Genomic DNA, 13,779 nt, shown 5'->3' with positions numbered 1-13,779 from the left:
CCTGCCGGACCTATTATTTGTACACTCCACCTTTCACGTTCACAATGACATTTTCACAGTGTTTGTCTATGCTTGTTGGTCCCAAATAAACAAATAAACAAACACACACTCAAACATGGATATCCCCTTCACAAAAGACTCGAGTGGTGTTTGCGATGGTCTGTCCTGACTTTGGCTCTTCATATTGATTGTATCTGCTGAATTAGCATTTCACCTCACTTTTTCCTCCACAGAGATTGTGATTGCCAATACTTCTCACAGGTCTAGAAACAACTGCTGAAGTAGCGATACAAATCAGCTACTCAAATTAATGAGCACATTTGCATTATGTAAATAGTTCAGTTGTTAATTGCCTTCTGTTTTATGGAAATTGAATGCAAGGTAGACTATCTTCTCTCCACACTATAGAATCCGAAAGGAACAGATTTCTGTACGTATATCCTTTACCCCATTATAAATAATTTGTTTTATGTATGGTGTATATTTAGAGCAAGGTCAGCTCAGGAGGTGAGTAATCTATGTAAATTTAACAAATTGGTAATTTCATGAAACCAACCCAAATAATATATGCTTAATCTGTTTGCAGTAGACCACAGTCTTTAATTAATCCCTCTCCAAGAACATCCACACCTTCATACATGATTTGACTCACTCATGATCGCTTTTCAAACATTACACTGAATCAGTCAAACTGACCTGGCTAAACCTATTTTAATGAATGGATTTAATCTTTTTTTTTTTTTGAGATTTGTATAATAGAGGCCAGCCTGATGCAAACATATCATGGCAGAGTCAAGTTTCTATAGGAAACTCGAGAAGGTGACACGGCTGTAGGAGTATCAGTTTATAAATAGCAGGTGCGATTGATGTCAAAACAATACTACATCATGTAGGATGCTTCTGACAGCAATTTATTTATTGCAGTCAGGTTATTCATTAATAGATTTTTTATAAATTAATAGATAATTTATCATTTTGAACATCAACCACTAAACAAAGCAAAAAAAAAAAAAAATATATATATATATATATATACAGTGCCCTCCACTAATATTGGCACCCTTGATAAATATGAGCAAAGGCGGCTGCGGAAATAAATCTGCATTGTTTATCCTTTTGATCTTTCACTCAAAAAAACATCACAAAATTCCAACCTATCATTGAAGTAAAACAATTGAAAGTGGCGAGAGAATCTCATGATGAAATCAATGTTTTTCTCCAATGAATGTTGGCCACAATTATTGCCACCCCTATAGAAATTCTTATGAGTAAAATATCTCTGAAGTATATTCCCATTCATATTTACATTTTTTTTAGCACACCAGGGTGACTAGGAGCATGAAATTATCCAGCCATGATTTCCTGTTCCACAGGATTATAAATATGAGGAATACAAAGGCCAAATTCCCAAATTCCCATCCATCACAAGGAGTAAAACCTAAGAATATAGTTATGATGTGCAGAACAAGATTGTTGAGAATCACAAAATAGAAATTGGCTGTAAGAAAAGAGTTAAATCATTGCAAATCCCCATTTCCTCCATCAGGGTAATAATTAAGAGGTTCCAATCAACTAAAGATGTTAAAAATCTGCCTGAAAGAGGACGTTTCTACAGTATGGCATCAGTTGGTGGTTTATGGTGTAATACACTGGAGAAGACCCATGTTATTTTCAGATTTGCTGCTGTGACAAGTTCATAATCTTTTTGTGAAATTTTCAATAGGTGTGCCTATCTCCCATTATATCTCGTTTGCAAAGATACTTGCTCTGAGTATATCCATAATCTTTAGAGTGGCCATATACTGTAGAGATCCTGGAACAGACAAAACTTAATTGCTTTATTCTTGACATCACTGCAGAGGCGAATAGAACAGAGGCTAGTCAAGTGCCACACAGTCCCTGTCGAGTGTTTCAGCATGGTCAATGCAAAAAGAGCATTTGCTAATTAATTTTGGGCTAGATGCCTAGAAATCTTCATTTTATCCATCTATATACTCGGGTGTGTTGCTTGGTTGATATTTGAACAGAACTGAACAGAACAGGAATTTTCTCTATTAACCAAAACCAGGCCAACAATATAAGTTGGTGAAAATACATGGGGAGACAGGGACAAAATATTGTATTAGTGAACATATTAAAAGAGGTGTTATAACCTATACAGCAGTGAAACATTTTAAAGAATGTAATTATTTTCTTTTTTTGTTTATTGGCATTGAATACATAGTTCCCAGTGAAGCAGGTGATATTTAATGATTTGTTTTGCTTTACATAAAATGGGGCACAAATTTGTCATAAAAAGAGGCTATTGGTCTATTTGGCCTCTTCAGTTCCCCTGTTGAAGTCTTGATGTGTTGGCAAAATAGAATAGATTACTTACAGCTTCATGTTTTGATTCTTTTATTTCGCATCTGCTGGTTTTGATTTGTGTTCAACAATATGAGTTATTTTGAAGATATCATATTCATATTTTGTGAAAACCAGCAGGTTCAGCATAATTATTTGAGTAGGAACTGACAAATGTTCTTCTTATTCAATTCACCAATCACTTCTGAGCCCCCAAATCTCCACTTGCTCACCTTGTTCAAAAGGAAACATTTAATGGCATTAATGTTTATCACTCTGACTCACACCTGCTTTTAAGTCCCCCAGGTTTTTTCACCATTTTTATTCAGCTCTATTAATTGCACATCTATATTTAATCACTGCTTTTTTGTGTGTGTTGTTCCTTCATTTGTTTCTCCATGTGACTCTTTTCCCTACCAGCACAAAACTTTAAATTTGATTAACATGAGCTGCTACCTGAGACGTAACTCCTACACTGTGTGTTGTATTCTTTAGTTCACTAATGGATGAGGGTTTGTCACTTTTGACCTTTGCACACAAATACTCATTAACACCATGGATTGATGTGTCAAGCAGAGAGTGTTATAAAAAGTTTACTTGGAAGGTCAATTATTCATATTTCTCACAAATATAGAATATGTGCCATTAACAGTGAACAAACAGATCACTGTTAATGGCAAAGAGCAATAGCTAATTTCACAGGAGTTCATCTAAAAATAGAACTGAGTATATCTGCACGCTCTTGCATGTCTCAGACTGACAGCACACTTTTTCAACATGATGGAGTGCTGTAGATTAAATCTATTGTGTTTGTTTATCCAAAGACTGATGGCCTTATAATCATTTAGGGCTATGTCAATATCACACAACATGCCAGTGTAATGTGTGTGTTTACCAATATTGATAAGCAGCCAATAAAAAGAAGCTTGAAGGATGTATAATAACCCACGCTATTGAAATTATCTACTGCATGTAATGATATAGAAGAGTAAATAACATGTCCTTATGATTAAAAAAACAAACAAACAAAAAACAAAACAAACAAACATATGTGCATATGATAAAGTGTGTGTGTGTGTGTGTGTGTGTGTGTGCTCACTGGTTTAGGTGGTTTATGAGGGCACACATTTGCATAATGACATGGGTAAGGCATAGGTATTACAATGGGAAGGTGGTTTATGAGGACACTTCCTGTGACCCCGCAATTCAAATGGCTTAAAAAACATACTAAATGGTGTTATTTTCTTCTTCTTCTTCTTCCTTTTGAAAATCTAAAAATGCAGAAATCTTCTGTAAGGGTCTGTTATTGTTGGAACATTTCCACACCACTAAACATGACACACCACAAAATTAAATTTAAGATAAACTATATTTTGGGGACAAATTTGTATCCAAATGTGCTAAACCTGACAAAATCTCCAAAAACCTCCCTTTGGGGATGTCCTCATTTGTAAAACAGGTATAAAAATAAAGAAATTTTTTTTTTTTTTTTTTTTTAAATTGTAAATGTGCAGAAAGTTTTCTGTAAGGGATAGGTTTAGGTAGTGTTGGTGTAAGGCGATAGAATATGCTGTTTGTACAATATGTGTGTGTGTGTGTGTGTGTGTGTTTGTTACACAAGTATATGAATTCTTAACTACTAGATTTTCGGGAAGTTGCACCACATGGCATTTTATAACCTGAAGTAACCTTGGTATGTTGTCAAGAAATGGTCAAATTATTTGAGATTTCGCAAGATTTGAAAAGTTTATTTTTATTTATACTCACAGTATAGATTCTCTGCAAAGGTCCACGTCATGATTCCTTTCTTTCTTTTTTGTTTTGTTTTGTTTTCGTGCATTTTACCTGCACCAAACCTTCAGACTTTGACAAACAAGTTTTCAGTTTTGGCAAACAAAAGTTTTTCATATTTTTTTTTTTCCCACTAAGAAAACATAAAAGATTATGCCAAAGTACATAATAAGGTTTCAGATAATTTTATTATTTTAATGCAGCTTTTTTCTTCATAACATATGGACACATTTTTTTTACTTTATACCCTCTGAATATATCAAAAATAATTTTAATTCTGAAATTTAAATTTTATCATAGAATTCCAGTCATTTTTTATGCATGAATTGTGGTAACAATTTATTTTGGTATTCCACTTTATATATTCTAATAAGCAACTACATGTCAACTAACTCTCAAAAGACTGTTATGTTAGGGTTAGAAGAATAAGCTGATATGTACTTACAAAAGTTAGTAGAATGTGTGTTGGGGAACCATCAAAATGAAGTGTTAGCAGATGTTAAGCAGTCTACTAATACTCCAAGGACTGTTAGTTGGCATGTAGTTGTGAAGATAGTTAGTAGAATGTCTATTAAAATAAGTGGACTATTAAAATAAAGTGTTACCTGAATTGCATTTGTAATGTATTTTGCGATAAATTAATACAAAGAAAAAAAATCGAATAAAAATTGTGTCACTGAGACAGCAGTATGATCAAGTGGAGAAAATAAATACAAATAAAATCCATAGTTTTACATTCAAATACCATTTCAAAATGCAGCCCTCTAGAGAAAAAGCACAATGCACCCTTCTGGATGTGCATTCTCATTCTGTTTATCCATGAGGCGCACTTCTTGCCTGGGCATTCAGTGTGACTGTGACACAACAGGCAGCCAGTACAATAGACCAGAGCCAAGCCAGAGTTGAAAGTGGGGCTACTTTCCGCTACACCCAATTAGACCTGGAATCCATAGCCTCATTAGCTGCCCCATGCTGGAGGACACCCCCTCTCCCCAAACATGCCTCTGCTCCTAACGAGGCTCTCGCACTTTACATTGTGCTTCCAATTACCTTGTGAAATGTGGATGGAGTGCAAGCATGGCAGGTGTGTCTAGGTAGGTGCTTCAGTGGGATGACCCTCAATGATGCTGGTGTGTGAATTTCAGGCCGAGCATAAGCCAGGCTGAAATAGAAGTGATGAACAAACATGCACGCACGCACGCACACACACACACACACACACACACACACACACACAATAATAGTAAAATTTTAAGATTTTGAATTTTTATGCACAGCTGCTTGCCTCGAGCAAAAGAAGGCCATCACATCTCTCTGATACTTTGATTTTGTTTTGATGGTAAGATATGGCTGAGTTATGTTGCTAGGGTGCTGCTCTAGGTTATTTCTAAAGTGTTATGGGGGATTTGAAGATAGGCTATTACTGGTCCAGATGAAAAAAAATAATAATAATAATAGTCCTTCTGTAAAGTAATGACCCCCTTTTCAATATTAAAACTGTAATTTCGATAGGTTAGAAAAGTATAGCACACCCCAATTAAGCTGCACAATTGGAGGAACCATTCATGCACATGTATGCATGATGAGTTACGTGCAGAAAATATTAAGAGAAAAATCATTTGTATGACCAATAGCAATAGTGTTGCTTTCTTTACTGGGCACTGCTATTATTAATAATCATTATAATCATAATCATAAAACGTTATTGTCTGACCTCCAAGAAATTTGTTTTGCAACAGCTCATAGTCACAACCATAAAACACAACTAGGTATTTAATTATATCCAAAAAATCACTAGTGAAAATGCTTATTTCTTATTTCCCCCCTCTATTTTAATAATAATAATGAATAAAGAATTTCTCTTAGTATTTGGTGCCCTTCAAGCTGGCATGGTCTCCTCATGTTTGTGCAAAACCTGATGATTCATGCCATCCCAGCATGATTTTCTAAAGAGCATCTTGTTTGCTTCAACAGAAGCAAAGAGACTGACCTTTTGTACAAATTAGATAACATGGGCAATGCCGCAAATATTCTTATTTGATTAATGAACCAGAAATAGTGCAGAGTATTATTTTTCTTATTAATTTTGCATCATTATATTTTTTGTTTTATTTTTGTTTTTAAATTTTAAAACAATTTCTTTATTTTGTTTAAAAATATGCTAATCTCTATATAATGTGTAACATGAACGTCTCGGTTACGTATGTAACCCACATTCCCTGAAGGAGGTAACGGAGACATTACGTCATAGTGACTGACGTAAATGGGATTTCGCCCGAGAGCCCAATCACCTTCGAGTGTTAACAAAACAAGCCAATGACAGTTGGTGTGCGTGCTTTGCCATGCCCGAGGCCAGCTGTGTGCCAGCACGTCCATGCCGAGGATCCCCTCGGACAGGGAGTAAAACAGCTGGCAGTGGGACGTGTCCGGGGAGGCAAACAGGTCTACCTGACTCCAAAGGAGGAGATGGCGGGCGAGTTGCGACATGCGACGGGAGCGTAGACCGCCTTGGTGGTTGATGTACGCAACGGTCGCAGTGTTGTCCTTACAGACCAGTACATGCTTGTCGTGTAGCAGTGATTTGAAACGGTGCAGAGCAAGCCACACTGCTAGCAACTCGAGGCAGTTGATATGCCACTGCAGTCGGGTCCCTGTCCAGAGCCCCGCAGCTGCATGCCCGTTGCACATGGCTCCCCAGCCCATGGCAGAGGCATCTGTTGATACAACAACATGCCTGGATACTTGCACTAAGGGAACTCCCACCCGAAGAAAAGCAAGGTCCGACCAAGGGCTGAAGGTCTGACGGCAGGATGGGGTGACTGAGACCCGGTACGTGCCACTTCGCCATGCCAATCTCGGGACCCGGTCGTGAAGCCAACGCTGAAGCAGTCTCATTTGAAGCAATCCGAGTGGCGTGACAGCAGCTGCGTATGCCATATGCCCCAGGAGCCTATGAAACTGTTTCAGTGGAACCGCCCTCTTGCGCTGGAAAGACTCCAGGCAGTTCAGCATCGACTGAGCACGCTCTACTGAGAGATGTGCTGTGAGATCCAACTCCATGCCGAGAAAAGAGATCCTCTGCACAGGGGAGAGTTTTCTCTTTTCCCAGTTGACCCGAAGTCCCAACCGGCTGAGGTGGCCGAGCACCGTGTCCCTGTGTTCGCACAACTGTGCTTGAGACTGGGCCAATATGAGCCAGTCGTCAAGGTAGTTGAGAATACGAATGACTCTTTCCCTTAATGGAACAAGGGTTGCCTCCACGACCTTGGTGAAGACACGAGGCAACAGGGATAGCCCGAAGGTCCCCAGTTGAAAGGACGGATGCATTGAAAGATGTGTTTTTGCGTCAACATCCTGAACGGGAGCTTGTGAAGGGCCCGGTTCAGAACACGCAGGTCCAAGATTGGTCGTAACCCAAAGCCTTTCTTGGTTACGATGAAGTAAGCCATATTTGGCCATAGGTGGCGCTCCTGGACCACTAATGTGGACATCGTCTGATTCTGGGCCCGCACTGTGACTTTCTTCCGTCACTGTGCGCAGTTCCTGCAACACACCTGGGTCAGCACCACCCTCGTGCAGCTGCTTTAACTCCTTGGCCCGGTGGATTTGCAGGAGGGCCATGGCGTGCAGGGCGGAAGTGGCCTATCCAGCAGCACTGTAAGCCTTGGCCGTTAGAGTGGACGAGAACCTACAGGCCCTGGACTGAAGGCTTGGATTACCCCTCCAGGCGGCGGCGCTTTGCGGGCAGAGATGCATGGCAATAGCGCACTCGACTGGGGGGATCTCCACATACCCTTGGGCCGCCCCACCATCGAGGGTGGTGAGGACGGAGAAGGGGCCAGGCCTGTTTCGGGCAGAAAAAGGTGCCCTCCAAGACCTAGTCACCTCCTGATGCACCTCCGGGAAGAATGGAACTGGAGGCGGCTGCCGGCGATCGGCCTGCGCCCCCAGGAACCAATCGTCCAGCCTCGTGTGTTCGGGAGAAGGAGGAGGCCTCCAGTGCAGCCCGATGCTCTCGGCAGCCCGGGAAAGCATAGCAGTCAGCTCCAGAGCCTCAACATCCTGTCATCCGCTGGCGCTCCGAACGAGATGCTGGGCCCCGCCCTGTCCGAGGAACCAGACGTACACGACGGGGAAGCTCTCTCACCCTGACCATGAGTCGAAGCAACGCCTGAGAGGTCGATGCGCAACCGCAGTTTGATGAGCTGCAGCACGGCGTCCAACCCGGAAGAAGCAGCAGCACTGGATCGGCAACACCCGCTGATGCGCCATAACACCAACACACTCGCTGTCTGTAGATACTCTCTTCGGTGATTGCACAAGCAGGAAGGCTCGTCTCCAAAGCAAAAAGTTGATGTGCGTCTGCATGCGCTCTCCTTTTATATCCGCACTGCAAAGCACGCACGCCAACTGTCATTGGCTTGTTTTGTTAACACTCGAAGGTGATTGGGCTCTTGGGCGAGATCCCATTTACGTCAGTCACTATGACGTAACGTCTAACGTGACTGACTGAAAGGGAACAGAGCAATTTTGGTTTAGGACCAAAAATAAATAAATAAAATAATAAATAAAACAAAATTATTAACACAAATAGCATACAGTCAAACCAAAAATTATTCAGGCACCAGATATATTTTTTTTACTAGTGGGTGCAGGACACTAGTTCATTTATGCAAAATAACAAAATAAACAAAATAAAGTAAACTGTGACATATTATACCTGAAAAATTCCTTCATACAGTGGACTACCAATAAAATTGATAAATATTTAGGACCAAAAATTATTCAGACATTTTGACCTGACCATGTTTTGCTTAAGTGTTTTTTTTCTTTAATTGCCAATGCGACCTTTTTACACCACAGACTGAACAAAATTAATCATTGCTTGGTAGTTGGTTGACCTAAATTGGTATTATCTAATTGTGTACTTAAATTTAACAACAGACAGCAGACAGCTGTTTAACCTAATTCATATCAAAGTTACTGACATTATAAAGATTTTAACAAGAATTTGTTCAGACACAGTTTAACTCTGAGTTCTTGTCATATTTTATTTTTCTAAACTGTAGCGAATAAACTGTGATAATGTGAGAAATGTTGAAGGTGTATGAATACATTTGTTTGACTGTAAGCTTCAGTGCGATGAGTTGAAAAACTGCATTTCCCATAATCCTTTGCAACAAGAATGGCGAGTTAAAAGTTGTCCTGAGTTTTTACTCAAAAGTAAATCGCAGATAAGAAGAGGGTTAAGTAGAACTCATATATGTTTTACGACAAGCATGTAGCCTACATTTGACTTATCATTCAAATCGATTAAACAAGATATGAACTGAAGAATCCCAGAACTTGAAGCTTTTTATGTTTTGTTTTAGTGACTACGGTTGTCCAGCAGTTTTCGCGTCGCTGTCTCTGTCAAGTGTCTGTACAAGTTCCGTGTCACACAGTAAAGCAAAAGTATCGTTTAAAATGTCTTATAAACCAGTAACACACGTGCTTTTTGATATGGACGGGTTATTATTAGGTGGGTGAGAATCATGTTAAAATAAACGAGATCTTAAACCAACTCAGCGCTTGTGTTTCTGTTTGCATGCAGCAAATTAAGAACACCAGCTATTCATTGAGTCTGTCTCTGTTCATTTCAAAGATCAAAGATTTTAATTGTATATTATACATCTATAATGTTTTATACATCTAATTTGCAGTTGTCACCCAATCTTTAGCAGTCCTAATTAATACTCATCAGTTTCTGTATTAGACTTTATTTATATAATGCCTTTTTATCCGTCCAATCAATTTACACTGTATTATTGCATGTTTTTATTTGTACTTTGTATCTCTTTCAGATACAGAGAGGTTGTACACTGTTGCCTACCAGCAAGTCTGTGACAGGTTCAATAAGCAGTATACCTGGGAAGTGAAGTCCTCTGTGATGGGCAAGAAAGCTCTGGAGGCTGCCAGGATCATAAGAGACAAAATTGATCTCCCCATGACCCCCGAAGAGCTATTGGAGGAGACCAGACAAATTCAGGAGCGATTATTTCCCACAGCCTCTCTATTGCCAGGTAATGTACTTGCGGGATCGGAACTGGAAGGTGATTTTGAAACAGAAGGTGAAGGAGGAACTCAATAAAGCATCTAGACCACAAAGTCTCCATCTGAATTAAAGAAGCTGGTTGAAGGTCAGGTCAAACTGCTTGGTTATTCATTTAAGTGACCATTTTCTAATGTCTTTTCAGGTGTAGAAAAGCTTGTCAATCATCTACACAAGCATGGGATTCCTATTGCTGTTGGCACAAGCTCAGCAGGTCTAACCTTCGAGATGAAGACCAGCCGTCATAAAGTGTTCTTTAGCCTCTTCAGTCACATTGTACTTGGAGATGATCCTGAAGTAAAGAATGGCAAGCCACACCCTGACATTTTTGTGGTTTGTGCCAAGAGATTCTCTCCCCCAGCCAACCCTGAACAGGTAGGAGTGAAGCTATTCTATTCTAGTTCTGCTATTCAGTGGTGCATTCTTCCAAAGCATTGGAACTATGGTTGCAAGTTCCGTTGTAGTTCAAATTAACATTTGCAAACAGCATCACAAAGTTGTGTGGTTGGAATGACAGCTCTTGGCCTGTGGTTAGGAGCATAGTTTCTTGTTTGTATTACATGTGGACTTTCTAAATCCTTATCTTGAGCAAAATAAGCAAGCTGACATTCAGTATAATCTGTATCTTTCATTTCTAGTATATACAAATTTCATTTACGTCTTTTAGTTTGTCTAGAGATTTAAAGCGCCATTTTTGAAGAGTGCGCATGTGCATGCATGCTCTAGTATGTAAGAAAAAACTGATGATTAAATCTGTAAATAAAGCAGAATAACTGAGGAAAAAAGAGAATTAGCCCTCACATGCCATGTCTGTAATTTATAGCAAAACATCTGCCAAAGTAATTACTCTACCAACTGTGTGCCATTATTAAGCTACGTGGTTGAATGACAAATTTGCTACATTGTTTTGTGAAACAGTTGTGACTAGTTAATTGACTTTTTTAATGATGCATCGTATAGTACACTCAAAAAAAAAAAAAAAAATATATATATATACAGTGGGTACGGAAAGTATTCAGACCCCCTTCAATTTTTCACTCTTTATTGTATTGCAGCCATTTGCTAAAATCATTTAAGTTCATTTTTTTTCCTCATTAATGTACACACAGCACCCCATATTGACAGAAAAACACAGAATTGTTGACATTTTTGCAGATTTATTAAAAAAGAAAAACTGAAATATCACATGGTCCTAAGTATTCAGACCCTTTGCTGTGACACTCGTATATTTAACTCAGGTGCTGTCCATTTCTTCTGATCATCCTTGAGATGGTTCTACACCTTCATTTGAGTCCAGCTGTGTTTGATTATACTGATTGGACTTGATTAGGAAAGCCACACACCTGTCTATATAAGACCTTACAGCTCACAGTGCATGTCAGAGCAAATGAGAATCATGAGGTCAAAGGAACTGCCTGAAGAGCTCAGAGACAGAATTGTGGCAAGGCACAGATCTGGCCAAGGTTACAAAAAAATTTATGCTGCACTTAAGGTTCCTAAGAGCACAGTAGACTCCATAATCCTTAAATGGAAGACGTTTGGGACGACCAGAACCCTTCCTAGAGCTGGCCGTCCGGCCAAACTGAGCTATCGGGGGAGAAGAGCCTTGGTGAGAGAGGTAAAGAAGAACCTAAAGATCACTGTGACTGAGCTCCAGAGATGCAGTCGGGAGATGGGAGAAAGTTGTAGAAAGTCAACCATCACTGCAGCCCTCCACCAGTCGGGGCTTTATGGCAGAGTGGCCCGACGGAAGCCTCTCCTCAGTGCAAGACACATGAAAGCCCGCATGGAGTTTGCTAAGATGGTGAGAAATAAGATTCTCTGGTCTGATGAGACCAAGATAGAACTTTTTGGCCTTAATTCTAAGCGGTATGTGTGGAGAAAACCAGGCACTGCTCATCACCTGTCCAATACAGTCCCAACAGTGAAGCATGGTGGTGGCAGCATCAGTTTTTCAGCTGCAGGGACAGGACGACTGGTTGCAATCGAGGGAAAGATGAATGCAGCCAAGTACAGGGATATCCTGGACGAAAACCTTCTCCAGAGTGCTCAGGACCTCAGACTGGGCCGAAGGTTTACCTTCCAACAAGACAATGACCCTAAGCACACAGCTAAAATAACGAAGGAGTGACTTCACAACAACTCCGTGACTGTTCTTGAATGGTCCAGCCAGAGCCCTGACTTAAACCCAATTGAGCATCTCTGGAGAGACCTAAAATGGCTGTCCACCAACGCTACCATCCAACCTGACAGAACTGGAGAGGATCTGCAAGGAGGAATGGCAGAGGATCCCCAAATCCAGGTGTGAAAAACTTGTTGCATCTTTCCCAAAAAGACTCATGGCTGTATTAGATCAAAAGGGTGCTTCTACTAAATACTGAGCAAAGGGTCTGAATACTTAGGACCATGTGATATTTCAGTTTTTCTTTTTTAATAAATCTGCAAAAATGTCAACAATTCTGTGTTTTTCTGTCAATATGGGGTGCTGTGTGTACATTAATGAGGAAAAAAAATGAACTTAAATTATTTTAGCAAATGGCTGCAATATAACAAAGAGTGAAAAATTTAAGGGGGTCTGAATACTTTCCGTGCCTATTGTATATATATATATATTTAGGCCCAATTCTTAAGATTTATGTATTTCAATTGCATATAAAATTTCCATCCATATTGATTACATATTTTTTACTTAAACTAATAAACTTTGTGATGCAAATTTGCCAACCTTATGTAAATGAAGTAAGTAATAAGACGTATGTAATAGTAACAATAAATCCAATTTGTTTTAAATGCATAAGAAACATGTATATGTATTATTAGGTATTATGCCATGGTCTGTCTGAATACTTGATTCTGATTGGCTGGCAGGTGTTGATTAAATTCGTTGAACTGCACAGGTAGTTCCAGGTCAGTTTAATCACGTTCTATATGAATGCGCTTCCTATAAACATTGGTAACCATAGTAACATACAGTTACAGTTGAATAGTAATACAGACGAAAATAACCGTCATTTTTATCGTTCCGGTCAAATATTGCAGCGCAAATATTATTAACATCTTTAATATGTGAATGCTGGCAAATGACCATGGCATAAACGGGATAATTAACAGCTAGCTGTGCATTAAACAATTTGAATGCACGACGTGAAGGGCGAAGAACCGCCCGACGCGCAGCGGAGGGTGGTTGCCTCCGCGAAGTTGATTTATCCCTTACATAAACCCAATGTACTTAATGCATCATATTTACATAATTTTTATCATACACCCAACGTATTTCATATATTCAATCCTACCCCACCCAATCACACTGTGCTACAACAAAATCTAACTACAACACACAAAAAAAAGAACAGCAAGACCACCCTGTTACATTATATCAATTTATTAATGCTTCAAAGCATTTGGCTATATATGAGCTAGGAAGACATACTACACAGTGTTCATACACTTGCGTGCAACAATAAGAAACAAAAAGTGCCTTCATAGTCACATGCACATTAAGGTTAAACACTATTTTCAAACATTTTTGCAGCAATCAGCCATACTGCAGAAAT

The 13,779-nt window shown here is 39.4% G+C and overlaps 1 protein-coding gene across 1 annotated transcript in view; it reads left to right on the top strand.

The window, feature by feature from the left end:
* Positions 1-9,502: 9,502 nt before the first annotated feature.
* Positions 9,503-13,779, top strand: part of pudp (pseudouridine 5'-phosphatase) — a 37,970-nt gene continuing 33,693 nt past the window's right edge. The window contains exons 1-3 of the mRNA XM_058772284.1: positions 9,503-9,655; positions 9,978-10,196; positions 10,371-10,600. Coding sequence (XP_058628267.1) covers positions 9,601-9,655; positions 9,978-10,196; positions 10,371-10,600 — 504 coding nt within the window. The 5' untranslated portion in view covers positions 9,503-9,600. The remainder of the gene's footprint in view (positions 9,656-9,977; positions 10,197-10,370; positions 10,601-13,779) is intronic.

The sequence above is a fragment of the Onychostoma macrolepis genome, chromosome 01, assembly GCF_012432095.1.
Source record: "Onychostoma macrolepis isolate SWU-2019 chromosome 01, ASM1243209v1, whole genome shotgun sequence".
NCBI classification, from domain to species: domain Eukaryota; kingdom Metazoa; phylum Chordata; class Actinopteri; order Cypriniformes; family Cyprinidae; genus Onychostoma; species Onychostoma macrolepis.
The sequence above is the reverse complement of the archived record's forward strand: the minus strand, read 5'-3'. Positions and strand labels throughout refer to the sequence as shown.